This window comes from Phascolarctos cinereus, unplaced genomic scaffold (genome assembly GCF_003287225.1).
Source record: "Phascolarctos cinereus isolate Bilbo 61053 unplaced genomic scaffold, phaCin_HiC Scaffold_3;HRSCAF=262, whole genome shotgun sequence".
In the NCBI taxonomy this organism is placed as follows: domain Eukaryota; kingdom Metazoa; phylum Chordata; class Mammalia; order Diprotodontia; family Phascolarctidae; genus Phascolarctos; species Phascolarctos cinereus.
Window position 1 is genome coordinate 37,259,880 of NW_027555736.1, and position 25,561 is coordinate 37,285,440.

The window sequence follows — 25,561 nt, forward strand, 5'->3', positions numbered from 1 at the left end:
CTAGAGGTCTTTGAGCTTCAGAGTAAATTTCTCAAAAACTAGTCAATAGTGTAACTTAGGTGTATTCATGACACCTGCATTGTAATTCTGCGTTGTGTTCTCACTTTTTTTGTGAGGCATTTGGGGTTAAGTGACTTGCCCAGAGTCACACAGCTAGTAAGTGTCAAGTGTCTGAGGCTGGGTTTGAACTCAGGTCCTCCTGACTCTAGGGCTGGTGGTCTGTCCACTTTGCCACCCAGCTGCCCCACGATTTTGCATTATTTTAAACATTAGCTTTGTATTGTAAACTCTTGCTCCATTAATTTAAAAACTGAAGGATGACAGGAAAGCTCTTTGGATTTTCGTAAAGTCCCATCCTGCCCTGCTCCCAGAAGAAGCTAGTTCTCTAATTTGGTATGGTGGGGTTTGGAACTGATGTGGCTGTGACAGTTGTGGAGAGCAGTGAGAGCAATCATCATTTTAGCAATTTCAAGCTCGCTACTCTGGTAGAAAAAATTTGCCAAGAAAAATAGGGAGAAATTGGAATATCCACAGTATGACATCTTTTTCTGTCATATTTTCACTCTTGTGCTGCTGTTCATGTTTAACCTCTACTTTCCATTTCTACTCTGTATTCCACTATCCACCATACTTTTTTTTTTCCCTGTTGGATGAATGATTCTATAATAGAAGTCAGTTGAAAGACATAATGTTCGTTATAAGGAATTTTGCTTTATAGGCAACATTTCGAAAAAATGTAGTAAAGTCCTTGTTAGAAAACATTTTCATATTTGTTTGAATTTTAGGGCCATCAGGGTATAATGGAAAGTACTCTGAAGACTAAAAGTGAAGAAAATTGAATTTTAGTCTCAGTTTTGCCACCAACAAGCTACATAGCTGGGAATAAATCATTTTACTTTTCTGGGTATGCCCATGTGGAAAGTGAGGATGACTAGACAGTCATTTTCTTTGCTTAGGTCTCTTCCATCTCTAAAATTTTGTTGTTTCTGCCTTTATATCTAATTGTGTTTCTATTACGTACTATTTTATATTTTGGAAGTTCACTGCTAAAGCTTAATCATGGGATTTTTCTATGATTTTTTACCCTGGTCGGAAAGGTACTCTTCATTGTTTTGTTTACCATGATTAGTATTCTGCCACTGTCAGATATAAATAATATTTTCTCTGCAGATCCATCTATGATCTAACATGGATAAAAATGATAATAAAGATTGACTTCCAAATGTCATGCCCACAAATGAAAACAGCTTCTAAGATAGCAAGCACCCTTTTGGCTTCTTGTTGTGTAGACCTGAGAGTACTTAAATTTACATTGGTAACTATATACTAGAGTTATTGAAAAACCTTAAACCTTTGATTCTCAGGAGATGGAAACATTAACCTCAGTGAAATTGTTTTAACAAGATTTTATTTTTCAGTGATTAATGATGATTAAGTGATTAAGGAGACTCGATGATTGGGAGACAGTTCCTTGCATACTATACTTGGCTTGTAAAAAGGATAAATTTAAAATGTTTACAACTAACAAAATAAAATTTCTGTGTCTTTGTAACATTGCTTAAATATAAAATGTGGATAACTAGATCAGTACTATATGGTATTTGGTGAATTTGACATTGAACATTTTTTCAGGTTGTGGTTTTTTATTGTGTTTTAATATGAGGACTGAATAGGTTCTCTAGCTTGACAGTTTTTCTTCTGTGTATCTTTTTAACTATTAAAATAATCTTAAATGGGTTTGAATCGCTCTGCTTCTAAAAGGGCAGGTAGTAAAATTTCTCTGTAAAGACCTAAGTCCCACAGGCTTAAGAGTATTGGGGTATTGCTACTCCATGTAGTCATTCTCACTTACTTTGCTTTAGCCTTGATTCTTTATAATTCTTTAATTTATGATTTATAATATAAAATTTATAATAGCTATCCTGCCAAACTGTGATTTAGGTCTTGATTTACGTCAAGAAAGGGAAAAAGCAATTGTTCTCTCCCTAGGTGTTCAGAGAGTAGCTGGTCTTTGAATCTCTGATTCTGTGAATATTGTAGTAAAAGTAGAAGTAAACCAGGGCTGCCATTGTATTAGAACTTTGTTTCTTTCCTGTCAACCAGCTTGTAATGTTTGTTAGTTACCTGGCAGCCCAGAATTTTGTGTGCCTTTTTAATCTTGTGATGTAGCACATTTTGGAGTATGTATCAAATGTTATATTTATGACCTTTTGCTATTAAAACTAGAGTGAGCCTCAGTTTTTCTCATTGTAAAGTAGGGGTAATAGCACTTAAGCTACCTAACCACCAGTATCATTTTGAAGCAAGTACTTTATAAACCTTTAAACACCATATAAATGTGAGTCGTTGGTTTATTGATCTGTACGCAGCAAACTTTCTACAAAAAAAAATTCTTTATAACTGTCCAGAAGATGCATTGGAAATAACTTGGTTGTTATATCATTATAGAATTATGGAATATATAGAGGAAAGCCAGTCTGTAACTTTTCAGTTTGTTTTGTTCCCTTATCAAGTTTTATTTTAGTCTTTTTCTTACCATACTTAAAAATGCCCCTAATCTCCCAGATTCCAAATTCTTGCATTGCAGTATCATGTTAGGTTTATATTATTTGACATTCAGGAAAAAGAGTTTAGGAGCATATTATTTATAATTCTAATCAACAAACACACCACAAGACCAGCTGTTATGACTGTGAAGATGTTGTAATAGATAATTCTTTAGTATTAGTATCTAAAATTTTTAAAGAGTTTCAAATAATTTTACTTCTTTATTTCAGAAGTGATAGTTCTTCAAAGGGGATAATAATAATAGCCCATTAGGTCAATATTTTTTAATAGCTCTTCTAACTTCTGAAGTGAGCTTTAAGGTGATGTTTAAATGCTTTTTAAAATCCCTTTCTTCAGTTAAGTACCCTACTGTTGGTCTGTTTTGAATTTTAATGCCATTATTGGATTTGTTGGGTCATTTTGAAGCTATGGCTCTTCTATACTTTTTAAAAGACTAGTGATTAAGTAAATGTCTTTAAAATGAATCGTAGTTGATGCAAAGAGATTTCATGTTGAATTACTTCATCAAATGTAATTTCAGAAAGTTTCTAATTAAGAAAATAGCAAAGATTTTGTGCTCTAAAGAGTCAAATTAAAAGAGTAAGGGTATATTAATGTACTGTGTATGGTCATTGATGATTGCATATCCTTAGCACCATATACACGAATGAGGAGAGATGCTACTATGCATCTTTGATGACAGTCGTACTGAAATAAAACCCTGCAAAGGTGGATTGTGGCATGTAGCTTCCCATTCGTACAGGGATTTGCACTCTAAATGAATGGAGTAATAAGTAATGGCGCATTCGGTGCTTTGTCACCTCTTTTGGTTTAGAAATGTTGGAGGAAGAACTGCAGCAGAAACAGTCCAGGCTCCTCCAAAGATATAATGTGCATGTATGTCAAATAAAATATATCTGTTGGGTCCTTTAGGAAGCAGTGTGGAATATAGAGAATAGTAAGAAAGCTTGGAGAGCTTCTTAAATTTTGAAGTATTGTTTTCATAAGTCAGATGTAAATTATACTAAGCTGTAAAAATCCACAGTAATATAATACTAAAAATAAATAAAATGAGCAAAACTTATGATAACATCTCTGAGGACTTTTTCCATTAAGTTCTTGATTTTTATGTGTTTCTATTGAGGTTGTCACACAGTGAGGGGCCCAGTTCAATTCAGCAATAAGCAACAGTGAACGGTTTCCTTTTTTCTTGCCCAAAATCAGTCTATTCATTTTTCATAAATAATCATGTGTTACATAGTTTGCCAGCTTCCTTTTACCTCTCATTGTTCTGTTCTTCCATATGATAACCTTTTAAATTACTGAAAGAAATAACTCTATTTTTTGTACTTAATATTCTAAGTTGCTATTCTTTACAATATTTAAGGAATCAGAGATTGATTGGTTTAGATTCTTACCAATGCAAATGGCAGTTGCTGTATACCTTAGTAAATGTTTTCTTGAATCACTGTGAAAAAGTGAGTTGGCTGGCTGTGAACCTCCCTACTTTTGACGTATTCTTTTGAGAATTTGTGTCAGCAAAGAAAGATGTGGACATTTCTTTCCAATGGAGAAAATGCTGTTGCAACTTTAGTCTTTGTTGATGACGTATAGAGTCTATCAGACCTTAAAGAGCTATATAAATGTCAGCTATTATTAAATGGTTACTTAATTTTAATCTCAAAACATAAAACAATTCTGAATTAGATTTTTGTCTCATTCTCTTAACAAGCAACTCCTCACCCACCCCTACTATATCCTATTCTTCTTTCTCTTTGGTAGGCAAGAAAGGAATGCTTCCTTTCTCAGTTTTAGTCTTCTGCTTAAAATCTGAATTTCTGGCTGCCAGGCCTGGCTGTACTAATAAATATTGGGACAAATCATAGAGGACAAAAGCCAAGACTTAGGAAAATCAGTCCTTCTTTGCAGCCTTGGTTTCTGCAGTGTGAAGAAAAGCTACCAGAATCAGATGTCCCCAAAGCACTATTATTACATGCCCAGTACCCAGTCATCTAGATGATAAATGAATGCCACCATGTGCCCACAAATATGAAACCTGATACAGTTAAGATCTAGAGTGTACAATAGTATAGCTAATAAAATAAGCTGATGGTAGAAATTGGGTGGATGGATTAATGACCACCATTCAGTTAAGGATTTTCTATGCTGCTATCCATAGGATATTAAGTAGTAAAAGACAGCTGTAGTAATGACAACAAATGGAGAGTTGCACCCAAATTCAGCTTTCTCTGTTCTTCTTTCAAGACTATTGGGGCCATGAGTGAAAGGCAGTTCTAGTGTCTGTGGCCCTTGATGCTCATTTCCCATTTTGATATCTCCTATAGAAAGAATCATGGAATTGGAAGTTGTTAGAAAACTGAGGGTGATGGTATTATCACTTATGATACCTGTATAATGAAGGGCCAATCCAGGAGTTAGAGGCTAAAAGCTCCACTAGGGGAACTGGAGTGAAGTTGGCATTATGAGTGACATGGAATATTCTTTTTTCCCCTAATCCCAGAATGGCCACCAGTTATTTTCCATCTACTTTGTATATATCTCAATTTGCAGTTTAGTTATGTGCCATTTCCTACCTCAGACTAAGTTCCTGCAAGACAAGGATGGTTTTTGCCTTTCACTGTGTTTCCAGCACATGGAATAGGAAGCACTTAGTGAATATAGGTGGATTTTTGTGGGAAGAAGGGGCATCTCATCTGAACTTGGAAAACTGAGTAGGTTTTAAGCTGGCAGAAATGTTGACTGAGACTAATGAGTGAAAATTGTAAGAAGAGGTGTTGCTCAGTAGAAGAAAACGCTTCTAAGAAAAGTGGTTAGAAAAGACAATGATGTGCTTCAGGAAGTAATGAGGTCCTAGATACTAGGCTTTTCAAGCAGGGGTTGAATTATTGCTGACATGTCAAATGAAGCATTTCCTAAGAATAGCAGGATGTAATGGGATAAATCTTACTATGCTATGCCCTGTTCAGACAATAGTCAGATTATTAACTGCCATTCCAACCTTCAGATTTTAGGAAAGACTAAGAAGCTGTTAAAATGACCAAAGGACATTCCATCATGTCCTATCTCTTGCCTGATTTCTAGCCTCCCTCAGAAGATACTAAAAAGCCTGCTGCAAGTCTCTTCCCTCTTCAATCCATTCTGCACTTAGCTGTCAGTCATCTTCCTAAAGTGTAGGTCTGACCACATTTTTCTCCCTGCCATCCTGTGACCAGGAGTGGAGGGGGGTGGTAATAGAGATAATAATTAATGGCATGTGTTTATATTGTGCTTAAGGTTGCAGAGTGCTTTATATATATATGATCTCATTTGATCCTCACAACAATCTTAGAAGGTAGGAGCTTTTATTATCACCATTTTACAGATGAGGAAACTGTGATTAGCAAGTTAAATAACTTAACCAGGGCCGCATTGCTAATAATTGTCTGGGGCTAGATTTGAATTCAGGTCTTCTTGATTCCAAACCCTGAAGCTTCATCAGTTGTGCCACTTTTGTGCCTAAAAGATGTGAGGTAATGAGAGCCCACATTGAGACTGTGGCAGAGGAGAGAATGGTAGATTAAAATGGACGGATCTTACAACGGATTGGAAGTGGGTATGTGCTAGGTCTCATGGCTTAGGATTTTGTGTAGGAGTCAGCTCAAGAGTTAATGGGAAGCACTTAGGAGTGAAAGAAACTCTTCAGAGTCATGGAATTCTGATGGGGAAAAGCATTTGTCTAAATTAGAGATCAAGAGATAGTATAAATATAATGAACTGGGAGTACAGAAGTGTGGCTTGGAAATACGAGAATAGTGTCAGGAATGCACAAGTTTGGAATGAACTGGGGTGAGGGAGGAAGGGTTAGCTTATATTGAGGGGAAAAGGGTGTGGGGATCGAAGAGGTAGAGGATTGGTAGGTCTCTTGAGGTAGATGGGATGTGATAATGGCCAACAAAGAGTAGGCAGAGCTCAACTCTTAATTTATTTCCTTTGCCAAGGGGAATGGAATAGACCCCTTAAAATACAGTGAGTTGCCTTGGGAAGTTTTCCCTTTATCAAAAGTCCTTGAAACAAAGTTGTGGATGGATGAAAGCAGGGCATGAAGTAGAAAGGAAATTCAAATGTGTTTGAACTATCTGGTCTCTGCAGTCCCTTCTAACTCAGAAAATTAGTGATTTTCTGAGAGCAGCAAGGTGTAATGAAAAAATTATTTGAATGGTAGGAATCTAGAGGCCTAGAATATCACATCTGCATTAATCCTGAGACTCTTAATTTTAATAAAGTCTCTGGGCCTCACTTGTCACCTCTGAATAATAAAGTATTGGACTGGCTGACGTCTAAGGTCACTTGTAGATCTAAAATGGGAACAAAATAATTTTACTTTATTGTATGTCTAGATACATTATAGCTAATCTACATGACATAATTTAAACAAAGCAGTGCAAGTATCAACGTCTCTTTTAAACATAATTACCTGAAAGAGTTAAAATTTTCAGATATTTAATGGAACCTTCTAAAAACCCCAGAATACTACAGCTTAGTGGGGAAATGTTAATTTTATACCACTAGCTGATCAAGTTATAAGCATTTAGTGAACTTGACTATAATTCTGGCAGTTGGCCATTTGTGTGCCATCAAGTCATAGAGTGTGTCTAGCTTGAAATCAAATCCTCTTTCTAATACCATATAAAGTATGTTTCTGGTGATCCAGAATCCAGACATTTAGGAAACAAAAATAACCAGATTTTTCCCTTCATCCACCATGTTTAGTTTCAGCATTAAGTTTATTTTATTGTGTTTGAATATTTAAAAAGCTGAAAATGGTTGGTATATAGTGTAAAAATACAAAAGAAAAAATCTGAATCTCTCAATCCAGTTAAGGAAACATTAAGTGCCTTTTATGTACAAGGTACTGTGCTACTCAGAGGAATTCAAAGATAAATACAGTACAGACCTCTTTTTCTCAAGGAGCTTATACCTTGATCCCCATTGCTGATTCTCAGCTATTCTTCTAACCTTCAGTGACCTTTCCTCTTTCCAGGATTATTTAATCCTTCTATATCACCTACTTCCCATCCTTCTTGTCATCTGCCAAACTATGGTACATCTCTCAACTTTATCAGAGACTTAAATATCCAGTTCATTCACTTCGTTTCCACTTAATCAGTGTAATGACGTCCCCCACTCTCCACCTCTTGGCTTCTTACTGCTGCCTTGTTCCCTTTCTGTCCCGTACACCCCACAGCCCTGTTCTCTTCTCCCTTCCCCCTCCCAGCTTTTATACAGCTCCTGCTTTAGTATGTACCAGCTTGCTTCTATCTTTCTTATCCCTTTTGTTCCTGAGGGATGAGGAGGGTTAAGAGAAAGACTTAAGGGAGGCCAAGCAAAGAGATTTCAAGAATGAGGGGTTGGTCAGCAACATGAAATACTATCTAGATTTCTTCAGTAATTCTAGAATGAGAGGTAGGATGTTGTAGTAGGAAGAGCCTTAGATTTTGAGTTTCTCCGAGTTCTGGTGATCCTGAAGATCTGTTTAACAGTTAAATTTAACTCTTGTATATTTTTTCTCAATTCATTCCTGCCCCCCTAACTAAATTGAGTTGGTATTTATGTTCATAAGGTTCTTTGTTCATTTTTCTAATACTCATACTAGCACTTTCCATACATTATCTCAATATTTAGGAAAACCAAAAGGGATGTTAGTATTTCTCCTTTATCGATGAAGAAGCTAAAGCTAAAAGAGATTTAAAAATGACTTGTCAACTAGTGTGTGTCCAAGGTAGATTGTGGGTCAGTACCCTGAAAACTAAAAAGGCTTCCCATTTCCTTATTTTGGGAAGAATCATTAAAAATAAGAAATTCTTAATTTTAAAAATATTGCATTGATTTATTAGGAGACTATCCATTAAAACCTTTTTAATATCCCAAGCTAATTCCACATCCTTAGCATTAAGAATTGGCTCGGTTCCATTATGGCTTCCAGCTACACTTATATCTCTCCGTGACTGCCTTGAGATTACTTGTATTAATATCATTTTCAGTTTTCAGCTATCCTTTATTTGGCTTGCTTTCTAATCTCTCATATGGACCAATTTAGTTTGGAGTAATCCATTTTTTTCCCCACCTGCATGTTAATACCACTTGAACTCTTCCTCTTGTGTTTCTTTGGCTTCCATTATTATTCTACATATATCCATATTCATAGGCTACTTTTTATTCTTTTGAGAAGTGTTTATTGAATTTCTAATATGTTGTAGGAGCTTCCTTAAAAGAGCAATCCACATACCTGGATTTTTTAAAATCAGCTGTTATTGTTTTGCTGCATTACACATAACAAACCTATTTTGGAGGATTGTGTATTTCAGTTCTCATCATTTCTCTAGCTCCTTTAGTTGTGACCGTATTCAGCACATTCTCTAAGTATACAGAGCACTGTGCAGGGGAATACAGAGTTTAGAAAAGACTTATGTCTGCCCTCTCATAGTTATTAACAAGTCTTTGAAGAGGATCTTTCCCTGCATAATGCCAATGAAACAAGTCTCTAAATTTGGAGAGTTCTTTTTTCTTCAACATGGTATTAACTGTTCTTCCTTTTTTGTGTTGAGTATTTTCAGTGTATTTCAAGTCAGTGTCTTTCAGTTTTGTTTTTATAACATTGAGTCAAGATAAGCTTGCTAGTGGCAATTTGGAAGTATATATGCGTTGGAACTTTGGGAAGTTAGGATTAATGTCACTCATAAAAGCATAGAGTTTAAAGGAATTGTAGAGGTGATCCAGATCTGTTCTAATCCCCTCATTTAATAGATGAGGGAAATAAGGTTTGAAGAGTTTGATTTGCTCGAGGTAAATAGTTGATATTATTTCAAGATCTTAATGACAGCCCTGTGCATTTTAATGAAATAATTGATAACCCTTTCTGTTTGGAAGCCTTCTCAAATCAAAACCTATTGCATATTATGCTTCATCTGTTTAGAAGTTTTAAGTAAATACCTTTTGTTATTAAAAAAAAATACCATCCATCAAACTTTTTTTCTCTCTGGCAGACACATGAGAGAAAGATTTTTACTATTCCAAGTCTGTTTAGAAAATTCAAAACTCTGTTTTCAATAATGAGATCTACATCCTGAGCCCCGAGCTCTCCCTTGAGTTTCTTTCTGCCGTCATCAGTTGCCTCATGGACATTTTGAACTTGATATCCCAGAGACATGTCATGTAGTATGTCCAAAACAACTCATTTTCTCCCTAAAGCTGACCTTCTTCCATACTTGAATATTTCTTTCAAAAGCATAATATTCTTGCAGTCTTCATGATCCTTGACTACTCACTTTTCCTCACCTTGCTGTTCATCCAGTCAGTTGTCAAATCTTGCTGCTTCTACTTCCACAGCAATACTAGCATCCTACCTCCTTTGATGTCTATTCACTGAGCTATCACCTTAGTTCACCTGGGAGAAGATTCCGTCTTTCCTTCAAACTCAGATGCCACCTTCCAGAATCAAAGAACAAAGGAATGAATCATAAAAACTTTTATTAAGCACTTCCTGTGTGCTGAGTGTGCTGTACTAAATGCTGGTAATGTAAATACAAGAAAATAAGATATCACCTGCCCATGTGGAGCTTATATAAGTTCTGGTGGAGGAAGACAGTACATAAAGAGGGAACTGAAAGGTGTAGGGCATATGAAAGGGGGCGTGGTTCGGGGGTGTTTTCTGAGAAATAATATGGAGTCGTGAGTTTAGGCAAGAACAAGTGAAAGCTTACACGTTGATGCCCAGGCTGTTCCATAGGTAGAGCCACGGTTCTAGTGGGAGAGCAGTAGACAGATAATTTATTAACCATTTACCATATGCCAGGCATTGTATTAAGTGCTGGACATAGAAATGTAATACACTTAAGGTGCTAACAGTCTAGTGAGAGACTGGAGAAGTTGCTGCAAAGAGCAAAGCGGGGTGGGGGCCTAACAGGGGAGGTGACAGTGTGAAAGTGGGGAAGAAAGTGACTGTGGCTGGCCTGGACATTTCCTCAAATAAATGCTGCCTCCCTCCTTCCCAAACTGCTTCCTCTCGATTTAGTATTTGTTTGTGTTTATTCTCTTTACAGTGTGTGTATTCTTATATTGGCACTTGTTGTTCCCCATTAGAAAGTAAGCTTCTGCGCAGGGATAGTTCATTTGCATTTGTACATTTTCTGGCACATAATAGGTGGGTAGTGAAACTTTGGTGGTTGATTTTCATAAGAAGGAAAATAATTAAGTCAGCAAACTGTAGACCAGTGAGCTTGACTTGGATCCTGGCTAAACTGTAGGACTATTATAATAGTGTAGTTAGTGAATATCTGGAAAAGGAAGCTATTGTGATCACAGAGAGCCAGTCTGGCTTCATTAGGAACAGGTCATAAAGACAAATCTTACTTCCTTTTTTTAATAGGCTTGCAAAAATTGTATATTACAGGAACTGTACAACACAGAGTTTACCTAGATTTTAACAAAGCATTTGATGTAGTATTTTGTGCATTTCTTTTCAGTGAGATGGCAGAATGTAACCGAATGATAGCATAATGAAATTCATATCTGGTTGGACTCCAAATCATCATTAATGGTCCTTTGTCAGCTTAGAAGAAAGTCTCTATTAGTGTGCCCTGTAGCATTTTTACTAGTGACTTGAGTGAAGGCATGGGTTGCATGCTTCATAAAGCTGAAAGGGATAGCTCTCACACTGGGTGACAGAGTCAGGACAACCAGACTTGAACTTTGAAATGAATGAAATAAGGCAAAATTTGATTAAACTGTGGGTCACCAGTGGAAAAAATTTAAGGAGACTTGGTCTAGATCAATGTAAAATTGCATCTTTGGGTTAAAAAATGTACTTCATCAATATAAGTTAATAGTTCACATTTGTACATCACTTTGAAGTTTGCAGAGTGCTTCATATACATTACTGTATTTCATTTGATCTTCAAAACCTGCTCCTTCTGTAAGGTGGATGCAGCTATTATCTCCATTTAATAGGAGACTGGGCTGACAATAGTTTCAGTGACTTGCCTAGGGTTATGCATCCAGTAAGTGTGAGAGGCACATTTAAAACCCCCTTATCTTCCTGACTCTCCAGTTCTAGAACCATTATACCATGCTTTCCCTCTAATTAGATGAGAGAAGCCTATCTTCCCAGTATATCTTAAAGACATTGGTGGTTTTAGTGAACTGTAAGCTTAGGATGTCAGTGGCCTGGTAGAGAAGTTAGGAAAGCAAATGCCAGAATGAAGAGGCACCTGTAGTAGTCTTTTGTATGCCCTTTCCTCTTTTGCAGAGCACATGTAGAGTTTTGTGTTTAGCATTGGACACCACATTTCAGGAAGGACGTTAATAAATTACTCTGAAGAGTATCCAGGGGGGATGATTAATTGGTAAAGAGCTTCAAGTTAATGCCATATGGGTTGAAGGAACTAGGATGGTTTAATCCACTTCTAAGGAGACTTAGAAGGGATGTGATAGCTGTAGGCGAAGGGCTGACACGTGGAAAGAAGAGTTTAGCCTAGTTCTATTTGACTCCACAATACAGAACAAAGAGGATTGTGTGAAGACTGCAGAAAGGCAAATTTAGATCATGTAGGGGAAAACCTGGTCCTGACAATTAGTGATCTCAGTGTAGATCTTCTGGGTGATCTGCTGATTCTTCTTGTGGAGGAAATAGGTTTCCTTTACTTAGCTCTTTAAGAAAAGACTGAATAAAGATTTATTGGTCATGTAGAGAAGATAATTTTCAAATGCAAATTGAAATAGAGGGCTGCTGCTGAGGTCTTTTCTACTGTAAGCGTGATTCTGTGACAATTGTTTGAGGTTCACAGGCTTCCTTTTCCTTTAAAAGTTTATAAAATATTTTTTAAAGTATTGCTTGATAGGGAAATGAAATAAGAAATCCTCTCTGCCCTTAAAGTTATTGTGAATCAAATTGTAAATATGGTTGTCATTCAACAACGGCCTTCAGCCTTTGGCAATTGTGAGAATCGAATTTCAGCTAGCTTCTTGTGTGTGTAAATTTGCATTTTGTTTTTTCTACATCTATACCAAATCCTGTCAAGTGCTTTTGTGTCATGGTATGATTTTTACTGTATACAATTCTCATTATTCACAGATTGCGTATTTGGGAATTTGCCTACTCATTAATTTATACTCGAAGTACTTTTCTGGTTATTTGAGGACATATCCAGAGCAACAAAAAATTTTGAGTCCCCGACGTGCATGATCTCATTTGAGGTTGAACGAGGTGATGCTTTGCGTTCTTGTTTCAGCTCTCATACTGTAAACAAATGTCCTTTTCACCTCGTATTTAGTGCCATGCTTTTTACATTTTTGTGCTTTTTGTTTGTGATTTCACTCTTTAATGACGAAGTGGAGTCTGATGTTCTTAAGCACAAGAAGGCTGTGATGGGCCTTATGGAAAAAAAATGCTAGATAAACTTCCTCCAGGCATGAGTTATAATGCTGTTGGCTATGAGTTCAATGTTAATGAATCCATGTTATGATACATCCAGAAAAAGGAAGGGGAAATTCACCGTTATCTACATGAGGCCACTCCTGAAACTGCTAAAGTAAATTTGACCAAAGGCTTACAGGAACCTAACCCTGTATTTCCCCAAGGAACAGGTTCGGTATTTCTGATTGAGTGTTAACAGCAACTTTGCACAGTTAACTACCACGAATGATGAGAATTAATTGTATCCATTTGTTAGATTTCCCGTAGTGTTTTCTTTAACTAATATGTATTTACATTTGTCTGATTATGTAGAAATTCAGTGTTGTCGTTTAGTTGATCTGCTATCATGTAGTGCTTTATCTTAAAATGCAAAGGATATAGACTTTATTTCTTAAATAGTGATTGAGAATATTGGGATGAGAAGCTAAGCTGGTTAGAGATGTTTCAAGAATATGATGCATAGCTTTTTAAAAAATCTGCTTTCCTGGGCTATTTCTTAGTCTTATCTTAGTATCAGATTCTGAGAGAGCTTGATACCCAACAATAAGCCTTCCAGAGAATTGTATGAGGGAAAAATTTAAGAATCTTAGAATAATTTAATCTCAGAATTAGAAGAGAACTCAGCAGACCAATCCTCACCCTAGAAATCCCCTCAACAGCACCTCTAATAAATGTTTTCTGTTTTTGCTATAATAGGAAACTCCTGTACTCCCTCTTCCATGTGATAGCCCCTTAAATTCTTGAAGACAGTTATCAACTTCACCTCCCAAGCTTCTCCAGGCTAAAACATCTCTAGTTTCTTCCACTGGCCTTTGGATGTTATGGCTCTGAATATTCACATCATCCTTTTTCCTCTCCACATACGGGGTCATAAGATTTAGTGTTGGAAGAGGGGTCCTAAAAATCATGTAGTCCAACCCTCTCATTTTATAGGTGAGCAAACATGACAAAGCCTAAAAAGGCTATAACATCTCCATTGTTAAGCAGGTTGTAATGGGCAGAGCTTGATTTCAAACCTAGCTCTTTAGATTGTGAAAACAAAAATGTTCTTTTCCAGTTTATCTTTTTATGTGGCCTAACCCAAGCAAAATACAGTGGTTATAGTAATTTTTCTTTTATTCCCTGCTCTTAGAAATCTAGCTCATATCTTTTTAGCGCCTTTTTTTTTTTGCTACCATACTACACTGAAGATTCATTAAGTTTGTACTATATAACCTCATTCCCATGAACTGTTTTCTAACCATACTTTTCTCTATTCCTGAGTTCTGTGCTTTTGCATTTGATTTTTTGAATACACATACAGGATTTTTTCCCTTATTATAAGATCATAAATTTAGAGTTGGGAAAACCTTCAGAAGACATCTGATTTTACAGATGAGGGAATAAGGCAAGAGAAGGGAAGTTTTTCATCTTCTTAAATTCCATCTGTCATTCAACATATTAGCTTTTTTTCTCCTTATTTTCTATAAATTTGAAATACGTTCCATCTATGCCTTCATATTATAAGTCATAAATAGATGTGAATAGGGCTGAAGCTGAACCTTATAATCTTCTGCTAAAGACCTTGCTGAAGATTAACATTGGTGTTTGAGTCTAGTTGTTTAGCTAGTTTAAGCTAACCGTACTGCACTTATCATTCATCCCATCTTGTTCGTAAGGCATATCTAGTTATAGAGCTAAAAGTAACTATTAATTATGAAACTTATCAATTAATGTGGTTCCCTGAAAATTTGCCTGGGATTAGTGACCATAGCATGTGTGTGCTCTTGTTCTCTCTCTCTCTCTCTGTCTCTCTCTGTCTCTCTCTCTCACACACACACACACACACACACACACACACACACACACACACGGGTGCATATATTATATATGGTTACGTATCACAAAATTTAAGATTTGGAAGGGACTTCAGGCACTATCTAGTGTAGCGTATAACTGAAAGGAATTCCAGGAATTCCAGCCTCTTCTTGAGTACTTGTAAGGAAGAAGAACATACCACCACTTAAGAGAAGTAATTCCACTTTTATATAGCTCTAATGTTGAGAAGTTTTTCCTGACCTGAAACCTAAATTGACCTCTTTGTAACTTTCACCCATTGTTCCTTAGTTTGCATTCTAGGGCTGGTCAGAACAAATCTGATCCTTTCTCTACAAGAAAGCCCTTCAAACATTTGAACAGAGATATCTTGTCACCAAGTCTAGCTCCATCATATATAGTCACTGTCTGGATAGATAACATACATAGATTCATATAAGGAAGAAAACTGTATTTTCTTTTTTTGACTAGATCTGAGATCTTTGGTGTATTCTTTCCAAAGATGTATGTTGCAAGTCATCTACCATTTTCCCACATATCAAATTCTCATCCATGTCCTTCAGTAGATTGTCGATATAAGATCTACTCAACATGCTCTTGTTGTTTTAACGGTTTGTTGATGCCCTTAGCTTCATTGTTACGCTATAACAGACCCATTTTCCAGTCATATATGTCCATTATAATATATTTTATGCTATGTCATACATACAAATAAAATGTGTCCTGTGCTGCTTGGGGGGGGAGGGGGGCATGCACAAATTAGTGTTGAGGTATGTGGGATTTTTCGATTATCATTTGTGAAAGAAAATTAGATATGTGTTGTGGGTCTAATTAAGTTTAAATATGTGGACATGTTTTGATGTTTTGAGCCGTATACTAAGATTCAACTAATTTTTGTGGTTAATGTTTTTTTTCCCTAAAAAAACCGAAGTAAGAAATCTGCATATGATTTATTTTAATTTCAGGCACTAATAACCTGATGTCTCTTTATTTTTCAACTTCATTTCTGTAGAGATTAAACCCTATATTAAGCATGTAAGACTTGGAACTATTGTTAAAGGGAAAGTTATATAATAGTTTTAAATTATTCAGCTATTCAATATATTCACAATGTGTTCTTCCTTATTACAAGTACATGTTATGTTGCACTTATGTTTGATGCCTGAAGAGAAAATAACTTAGAAGGAAATGTTCCAGTTTACAAATTAACACTGTTAACTTCTCAAGTATCAGAAGCTAATTTAAGTCGTAGGAATTTTTTAATTTTTTACTGTTTTTGGTTGGAATTCATTTTAAACTGTTAAAATAAACAGACACAGTATTGTTTAAACATAATTAATGTAATTATAAAAGAAAAATGATTCTTCATAATTTTGAATTATTTAATGAAGCACCAACTATAAGAATAGTCATTATAGAACTTCAGAATGGCTTTAGATCACATAAGGTATATTCCATTCCAATTTCCTTTTAATGAAATGATGAAAATTGTGGAGACACGTTAAGGGACTTACCAGCATTGTAGTTTGCATATAGTAAATGGCATAGTAGAGACTAGAATCTGCATCTTCTGGTCTCTGACCACTGTTCTTTCATGCTGCCTCTCAAGTATATAGATAATCTTTGATGACTTTATCCTCGTGTTGAATGATACTAGTTTACAGTTCTTCTTCTTCTTCTTCTTCTTCTTCTTCTTCTTCTTCTTCTTCTTCTTCTTCTTCTTCTTCGCAGTGGGGTTAAGTGACTTGCCCACGGTCACACAACTAGTAAGTGTCAAGTGTCTGAGGCTGGATTTGAACTCAGGTCCTCCTGACTTCAGGGCCGGTGCTCTATCCATTGTGCCACCTAGCTGCCCCAAGCTCCAGGCTTGTAAAGTCCCACCTAAAATCCCACCCACTACATTTCCTAAACAATCTTAATTCTAGTGCTTTCACTCTTTCTATTAATCCCATAGATAGCTTGCTTTGTTTATATTTGTTTGCACACAGTCTCCTTTATTAAGATTGTGAGCTCCTTTGAGGGCAGAGACTGTCTTTTGCCTGTTTTTGTATCCCCTAGCACTTAACACAGTGCCTGGCACTTGATAGGCACTTAATAAATGTTTATTGAATGAATGAATGATCCTTCCAGTTTTTTCAGTTTAGTCTTCTAGTTTTGCTTGGTTCCCTAAGAGAGTCTGGCCCCACATCAAAGATTTTAACCATCTTTTCACCCACCAAATCTACCTTGCCCATCCCTGGATGATCCCTGCCAGCTGCCGCTTGGGTTGCATGGCTGCCTGGTGCTATTAAAGAAAATCGTCAACGGGTATTGATTGGTTCTACTACCATTGTGGTGTATTTGACCGCAAAGGACAGATGTGTAGAAGTTGTAGAGAAGTAGATACATATTTAATATGAGGAGGGCCTTCCTAATGATTGGAATTATCTAAAATTGGAAGGGACTGTCTTGAGACAAGATGGGGTTCCCCTTATTGGGATTCTCTGAGGAGATGAAAGGTTACTTGTCTTACTTGATAAGAGGGGCCGTTTTTTTTTTTGAGGTACAGGTACTTAGCCTCTGAGGTCCCTTATAACCTTAAGTCACTGTGATTCTTCTTCCATTGCTAGTGATCTCATCTGTCCTCTTCCCAGTGCTGTCATATTAGGTCAGAACCTTATTACCTATGTTTTTAATTTATTTTCTGATCATATGATATGCAAAATAAAACTGTTGTTTTCGGAACTAGCTCTTTTAAATCACAGTATTGTGTTCATTCTACTTCCCGAACTATTATAATACCCACCAAACTGGTTTGTCTGCCTCTAGTTTCTCCTCCAAATCCAATCTGTCCTATACAAAACTCTGATCCTGTCATTTTCCTTATATAACACCTACTATCCATCCTTCTTACATGTCTCCTTTTTAAAGAACTCACCGTTAATCCAAACCAACACAAAAACTCTTTAACAAACACGTCTTATGTATTTTTTCATTTTCCTTAACTAAGTTCTGAGCTTGTTGAGGGTGAGGACGATTTCTTTACTAACTTTTGTTTTTTCTTTAGCAGCCCAGTAAATGATTGTTGAATCATGAGAAGTCACAAAGTAACATGAAACTTTTTTTTCCTTGCTTCATTTTTAGTCACCGACAAAAGCTGTGTATAATGCTAGACATTGGAACCATCCAGAATCAGAGGAACTCCCCGCCCCACCAGTATTGAAAACTCAGAGTGTCGCAGTAAGTAGTCTGTATTTCTTGATCTTTGTGTTCATCTTAAATAGTGGCAGGGTTGCCTCAAATTATATTAGTGTTGTATAAGAAATAAAAGAGTAGAAATCAAATTTTAAAAGAAATTTAGAAAGCTTATAGTATAATTTATCGAAGTCTGAGAAGATGTAGAGGTAATCACAGGAAACATTTAAGAATTAGTGAGTTACTTTTTATCTTGATTTAGTACCATCTTAAATGATGTTTATAATCTGAAGTTTCTAATAAATTAACCATTCATTTGAATTTATTGTGTGTTTACGTTTAACCCTTACCATCACTGATTCCATTGAATTCCTCTGACATTGTGGTAATATTGGATTAGGGTATTATGGAGAAGCCCTGGAGATACTAAATGTCTCTCCAAATTGGACAGCTTTTATTTGTAATACCATGAGTAGTATGGAAGACAGAAGCCTTTCAGATATGAAATGTTATTCTATTATAGCATCAAAAATTAAGTAATTTAAATTTTGAGGCATTTTTTCTACTTGCTGAGTTTTATATTAATTTTTTGGTAATGCTATCTTCCACGTGGTAAATTATGCTTCCTACATCTCAGTAATAGTGGGCTAATTCCAAACTTTTTAAAGTTGAAACCTTCTATTTGCAAAGGACTGTGGTGATAATTATTTTGTTCAGAAAGAATAATTCATGTGTTCCCTATCCACAAATTAATATTGCTACATTTGTAGCAAAATTTCAGCTATTTGGAACTCTTGAAATATGCATTATATTCATAGTTGCCATTTCTGGTTGAGATTTTTTTTTTAAATAGGTTTTATCTTTTCCCCTTTTCAGCTTTCACTTCTTGATACAGTTCATATGTCTTTCTGTAGCAACTCCTTTTTATCCCTTCTAATTTGCTACTTCTAATCTGTTATGGGCTTGGAAACCAAATAACCAAAATCATTGAAATTCTGTATAATATAAGATTAAATAGGTTCTGAGTTTAAGGGCCGTTCATTAGTAAAGTGCATGAGCTTTACTTAGTGCATGAACATTATAACATCTGTTTTAGCTGCTCAGAGGCCTTTTTTGCTTCCTGTTTCTTTGCTGTGTTCCAGATGGGTGAGATTGCCGGATAACTAAGTTCCGGATAAGTGTGGTGTTACTCTATATGTATGTACATGCTTAGAACAGCTAATTTAATACCTTTTTATTAATAGGTGAGGCTTTCTTCAAAGGAGGCAATTCAGAGAGATGATGGAGTTTTTAAGGCTCCTGCACCACCACCCAAAGTAATAAAAACTGTGACGATACCTACTCAACCCTACCAAGAAATAGTAACTGCATTGAAATGTAGGAAAGAAGACAAAGAAGTAAGCAGATGTGTATAATTTTATTTTAGATGAGGGATTTTTGGATATAGATATTCATTGGCCGTATTTTTATCACAAATACTGATTTGGTACCCTGAATAGAAGCAATCATGAAACATGTAACAAAAATAAACTTGTCCTTCATCCTTCAGTATTTTATAAAATATTTGTTTTCTACTTTTGAAGTATATTATAATCCAATTTATAAAGAATTCTCAAAGTAACATATTATGCAAAAAATTTTAAATCCAGTGTTTGTATTGTTATGAAATTCCTGTTTCATGGTTGCAAAAGAGACCAACACTACTGAATTATTCTCTTCCAGTTATACACTGTTGTTCAGCATGTGAAGCACTTCAACGATGTAGTGGAATTTGGTGAAAATCAGGAGTTTACTGATGATATTGAGTATTTGTTAAGTGGCTTAAAGAGCACACAGCCTCTAAACACACGTTGCCTTAGGTAAGATTTTTATTTTCATATTACTAGCTTATGCATTATGTTATATATATTTAGATGACAGGTATTCTAGAAAAAGCCTTTTTCTCCCCTCAAAGTACTTTAATAGAACTGTATAGATTAGGGATAATTATTAGGGATAGTTTTTAGTTTTAGAGTTTCAGGCTTCAGACCAATTGGTTTAGAAAAGGTAAGTTAAGACAAAAATATACTGCTTCCAGTTTATCTCTGCAACTAATTAACTATGTGATCTTGATCACACTGGGAGAGAAGAGGGGAAAGGATGCTGAATTTTCTCCTCTCTAAAACCTTCAAACTCTAAAATTCCATAATTGCGTTTCAGCACTAGAGCACTAGAGTTTGTTGTTAATCTGGATTCTTATTTTCAAAGTGTGCTCTGATGAAAGCAAGTAGCCTGATAAGTTAATGGGTCAAGAGATAACTCTTCAAATCTGGCCTCTTAACACTACTTAGATGTGGGACTGTGAGCGAATAATTTAACCTGAGCCTCAATTTCTTCATCTGTAAAATAGGAATAATACCTGTGTTAACTACTTCACAGTGTTGACATGAAGATAAAATGAGATGAATAAAATGTGCTTTACAAACCTCAAAATGTTACATAAATATCAATTATATTATAATCAGACATAAATTTTCAAAGCAGAATTAATCAATTTGCTTTGATGTAACTTAACAGTGAAATGGATTAGTTAATATTGCAATTCATAGACAAATGACTGCTATCAGATTAGGTGGAACAGTCTTCACTATGGTGGTATAAAAAGTATAGCATGTATACTCTCTGTTAGAATATTATCCACATTTTGAAATTTAAAACCCATTAATTTAAAATGTTTCCATTATTTCAAAACATTTCCATTAATTATTTGAACATTTTGTGTGTGTGGGAGGGGTTAATGGGATAGCTGGCTTTTTCTTTACTGGGTAGCAATGTATTAAAAATATACAAAGCCCAGTTTAGGCTTGTTGTAAACATAAAACCTCTATTGATTAGAGCAGTCTCAAAGTGAAATGGTACTGTCCCTTGGAGGTAGTTAGTTCTTTCTCACTGGAGTTATTGAAACAGAGAATGAGTGGGGCAATACTTGTTGGAGGTGATATAAAGGGAATTGTTCATCAGTTTCTGCTTGTTTAGACCTAGATGGCTCTGGAAATTCTTTGATTTTATATTTTCCTGCCTCAGCAGTTTTACCTCTAACTCACCAGTGACAGCCAGTCCACTGGTCTTTGTGACTACATAGCTCTACTGTAGCAGTGTACATTGGTTCTGGGGTCTAGCTGGAAACATGTACAGAGTATACCTCATGTTAGGTCCTGTAACTTCTAAGGAAAGGAAACCAGCATTATTTAAGAGCCTTGTTTGACTTTTGGGCAAAGTCAGGGATATTGCTGCTGGAGAAACTGTGGCATTATTGATACAAGGTCAGGATTGAGCTACAGGAAAGTAATAGCTAGTACTAGAATCAAATCTGAGTCTTTTTGTTTCTGTCGTTATTAGCCTATCCCATTAGGCAAAACAGTGGAATCTGGCTGGCATTGACGGTAGTAAAATACAGTGCAATACTCATTCCTGCTAAACTTTACCTGCATGTGGACCAAATATCTACCAACTAATTTCCACCTTAAATTCCTAAGTTTAGCAAATAGCTAAAGCAAATTGCAATCATTGTGTCTCATCAAACATTTTATTATTAGTTGTATTTTCCTTCCACCTGGATACAAGTATATTTTAACTTAACATAGCAATGTAAATTAGGAAAGATGTTGTATACACATAGTAAGTGCTTAATAAATGATTTATCTAGTGTGATGAGGCCATGCTGCCTCTTATCTCTTCCTCCCTCTTCCTCTCACCCCTTCATAAAAATTCAGCTTCTTGATATGCATTTTGGAAAGGAATAATAAGTTCAGGAAGTTATAAAGGGAGGGAGATGGTAGTCATATGCCACACCCTAGCCCATTCTTCATAAAGCTTTCTTTCCTGCAAGGCAAATACCAGATCTTCTGACATGACAGTCTTCCTTTGGTACCACTATTCCTCTATTGACTTCTCCGCCTCATTTCCCTAGTTTTCTCAGCCTGTGCAGAAATAAAAACTTCGCATTTCGGTTGAAACATAGGGTTTAAAGAAATTATACCCCCCAAAAGAAGGAATTGTCCTAATTGCAAGTGATAGATGGTGTCTATAGCACAGAATGTTGGATTTGTAATTACACAAGTTATTTAACCTTTTTAAGAAAATTAAAGGTCTTTCAACTGGTTTAATCATAAGGAGAGGTAGCGCATAGATGCCAAGATACATGGTATAAAAGGCTTAAGACAGCCAGCTTTTACATGAGCATAATGTTCTTTAATTTGGAACCATTCCTATTTTACTTAATTTGGTTATGATTGGTAAAGCCATTGCTTGGCTATAGTGACTTTAAGCACTTATGATCAGATCATAGAATTAGACTTGGAAAGGGACCTCTTGGGAGTGAGATGGAGCATCCGAAATATATTTGGTGTTCATTTACATAGAAGCGATGTGGTGCAGTGAAAAAATTTTGGTGGATTTGAAATTAGAAGCCCTGGGTCAAGTCCCTGCTTTGCCGATTATTTATTATCTTTGTGGCCATTGTCAAATCATGGGAGATATATGATGTTCACAGGTTGGAAATAAGATACCTGTAAAAGAGACAGGCATAAGTCAGTAGAGAAATCATAAAAGTGGAGTGTCATGAAAACCAAGGAAATTGTGAGACTGGGTTATACTTATCACCTTACTAATACATTGATATTTATATTTGTGGAAAATATTCATGTTGTAAAAGAACCATTCAGCTAGTCTTTTTACAAAATTGTTGTCATCTTAAAATAAAAGGACTGAATCTTAGTCCGTGTATGGCCCCAAAGGACTGTATGTTTTTCCTGCGTTTGTTTACATATATTGTTCATTGTGGCAATATACACATAGCATGCACTCAATAAATATTTTGATTAAAACTTATATTTTGTGTCTTCAAAATGTGTTTTTTGTTTTGTAATTTTTACTAAATCAAAAATTAATACTGTTTGCTAAACTAGCTTATTTTCTTACAGTGTTATTAGCTTGGCCACTAAATGCGCCATGCCCGGTTTCCGAATGCACCTGAGAGCACATGGGATGGTGGCCATGGTTTTTAAAACACTGGATGATTCACAACACCACCAGGTATTTTAATTTTCTAGGATCTGACATCTTGTTGTTTTTAACAAGCATTCATTTTAAAATTTTCAGTTTCAAATTCTGCCCCTCCCTTTGTAATTTCTCATGGAAACATTTATTTCTTGGGATTATATTTATTATAATTATCTTATATTGAAAATGATTGAACTTGATGTTTTTGATGTTTTTTGTTTTTGTTTTTCTTTTTGGTGAGGCTTTAAGTGGGGTTAAGTGACTTGCCCAGGGTCATACGGCTAGTGTTAAATGTTTGAGGCAAGATTTGAACTCAGGTCTTCCTGACTCCAAAGCCAGAGCTCTATCCACTGTACCACCTAGGTGCCCCTGAACTTGCTGTTTTAAAAAAATTCTTTGAGTAGGGAAAATGTTTTCTGACCTGAGTTATATTTTCCATTTCTCTCTTGTTTTTCTAAGCTGTGTTTAATATTTAATGCTTAATTCTGTAAGCCCTGTACTTCTCATGATTGGTAAGATGTATTGAGAAATCCCTATCTTCTAATGCAGTTAGATGCTAGTAGCATAGAGAGATATTGGTCTGCAAAGTAGTTCTAGTGACCGAATGTGTCCCATATGACTTTTTTGTGTCTAGCTATACGGAAAAGAGAATTGCTAAATGCAAGTAGGAAATAAGGATGCATTGATCAGGCCTAGACAAAAGTGTACATTTAAGCAATAATAGAATTCTCCTAGCTACCCTTACATATGCTATATTATATATGAAGCATATTGGCCTGGTGTTTCATTGTGATGTAGAGTTGACAACACTGGTATAGTTAAATATATGTTTACTGTGTAGAATTTTCTATTTAATTTGATTTTACCTAGACAACCCATTTTGTTTCATATTTTGTTGTTGCCATCTTGCTAGAATATACTAGTATGCTTTACTACCGTTGTAATAGTTTTAGTAGTAGTTAAATCTGTCTTTGACTTAGAATCTTTCCAGTGCATCATGGTTATTACCCTATAGTTTTTGCTAGATGGTACCTGAGTTGCAAAAGGTAAGACTGTACACGGACCCTAGGAAATAACCTGGAGGCTCATTTTTGTAATAATCTCCTATTTTTCAGCTAAGTTACTGATTCCCTTGACTAAAAATGTAGTATAGGTTTAAAAAAAAAATTAGGGATTGAATGTCAGTTAATTGAATTGTACTGTCTTGTCCAGTCTGAGATGGTTACTTTGTTCAAGAAGCTATACCAAGTACTTTGAAAAATTTGATTAAAGACCAAAGCGATTCAGATATGATCAAGAGATAATGAGGTGTGTATAAGTAGATTGCTATATTCATTAGACAAAATTAGGGGGAAAGGGGGTAAGGCATAGTGAGTGGAGAGGGACAGGCTTGAAATCAGAAACTTGAGTTTGAATCTCAGTTCTGCATTAGCTGTGTTGACCATATTCAAGTCACATAGCCTAATCTGTAAAATGAGATAATGTGTAAAGCACTTTGCAAACCTTAAAACACTGTATAATTTTTTTTCCTTTAGCAGTTTATTCATTTCGATTGTTTTTAGGATGTGGTGTAGTGCAGAGATGTCAAGCTCAAAACAACATATTAACATTATTTATGTTCTATTATTTTTTGGGGGACAGGGCAGTTGGGGTTGAGTGACTTGCCCAGGGTCACACAGCCAGTAAGTGTCAAGTGTCTGGTCGGAGACTGGATTTGAACTCAGGTCCTCCTGACTCCAGGGCCAGTGCTCTGTCCACTGCACCACCTAGCTGCCTCTGTTCTATTATATTTTTACTTATTTTGTTAAATATTCCCCAATCACATTGTAATCTGATTGGAGCCTACTCTGGAATTGTACTGGTGTAGTGGAAAGAAAGCTAGATTTAGAGCTTGGAAGACCTAAGTTCAGGTCTTCTGTCCTTTCACTGGTCAGTCGTTTCCCCTCTCTAACCATCGTTTTTTCTCATCTGTAAAGTAGGGGTGTTAATACTTGAAACTGCCTCCTATAAAACATATTAATTATGTGAGCCATTATTGTTGTTTTAAATCTGATTTATAGAAGGGCCAAAGGGAAGAGTAAAAGGGGTAACTTAGATGTAAGATAGAAACGATATTTTATAGACTAAGACGAATAAGCAGCAGTGACGATATATGAAAAGAATTTTGAATCAAAAGTCCTGTGTTCAAATCCCAGATCTTCCATTAACTCACTTTGTCACCTCTAGGGCAAGTCACTTCTCCCTGGGCCTCAGTTTCCTCAGCTATGAAGAATGAGGAGGTTGATCTTTGTAGTCTATCCTAGCTCTAAATTCTCTCACCTAAATGGAAGGGGGATTGGGGCGGGGGGGAGGAGGTGTTATTCCAAATGAGTCATGTCAGGGCATGCAGAAAGCTGTATTATGAAAGTTGACTGTTGTGGTCAGTTGATAAATTTCAATTGAGTAACCATTTTTAATAATTTCTGGCCCAATGATTTTAATAGTAAATTTATTTTTATGCTTAATAGACCTAGA

At 35.8% G+C, this 25,561-nt stretch overlaps 1 protein-coding gene across 4 annotated transcripts in view; it reads left to right on the forward strand.

The window, feature by feature from the left end:
• Window positions 1-25,561, forward strand: part of WAPL (WAPL cohesin release factor) — a 104,859-nt gene that overhangs the window by 47,263 nt on the left and 32,035 nt on the right. For 3 of the 4 annotated variants that reach the window (XM_020994577.2, XM_078150773.1, XM_020994575.2), the window contains exons 6-9: window positions 17,957-18,052; window positions 19,252-19,404; window positions 19,730-19,866; window positions 22,969-23,080. In XM_020994577.2, coding sequence (XP_020850236.1) covers window positions 17,957-18,052; window positions 19,252-19,404; window positions 19,730-19,866; window positions 22,969-23,080 — 498 coding nt within the window. The remainder of the gene's footprint in view (window positions 1-17,956; window positions 18,053-19,251; window positions 19,405-19,729; window positions 19,867-22,968; window positions 23,081-25,561) is intronic. The other variant, XM_078150774.1, reaches the window with a different exon arrangement.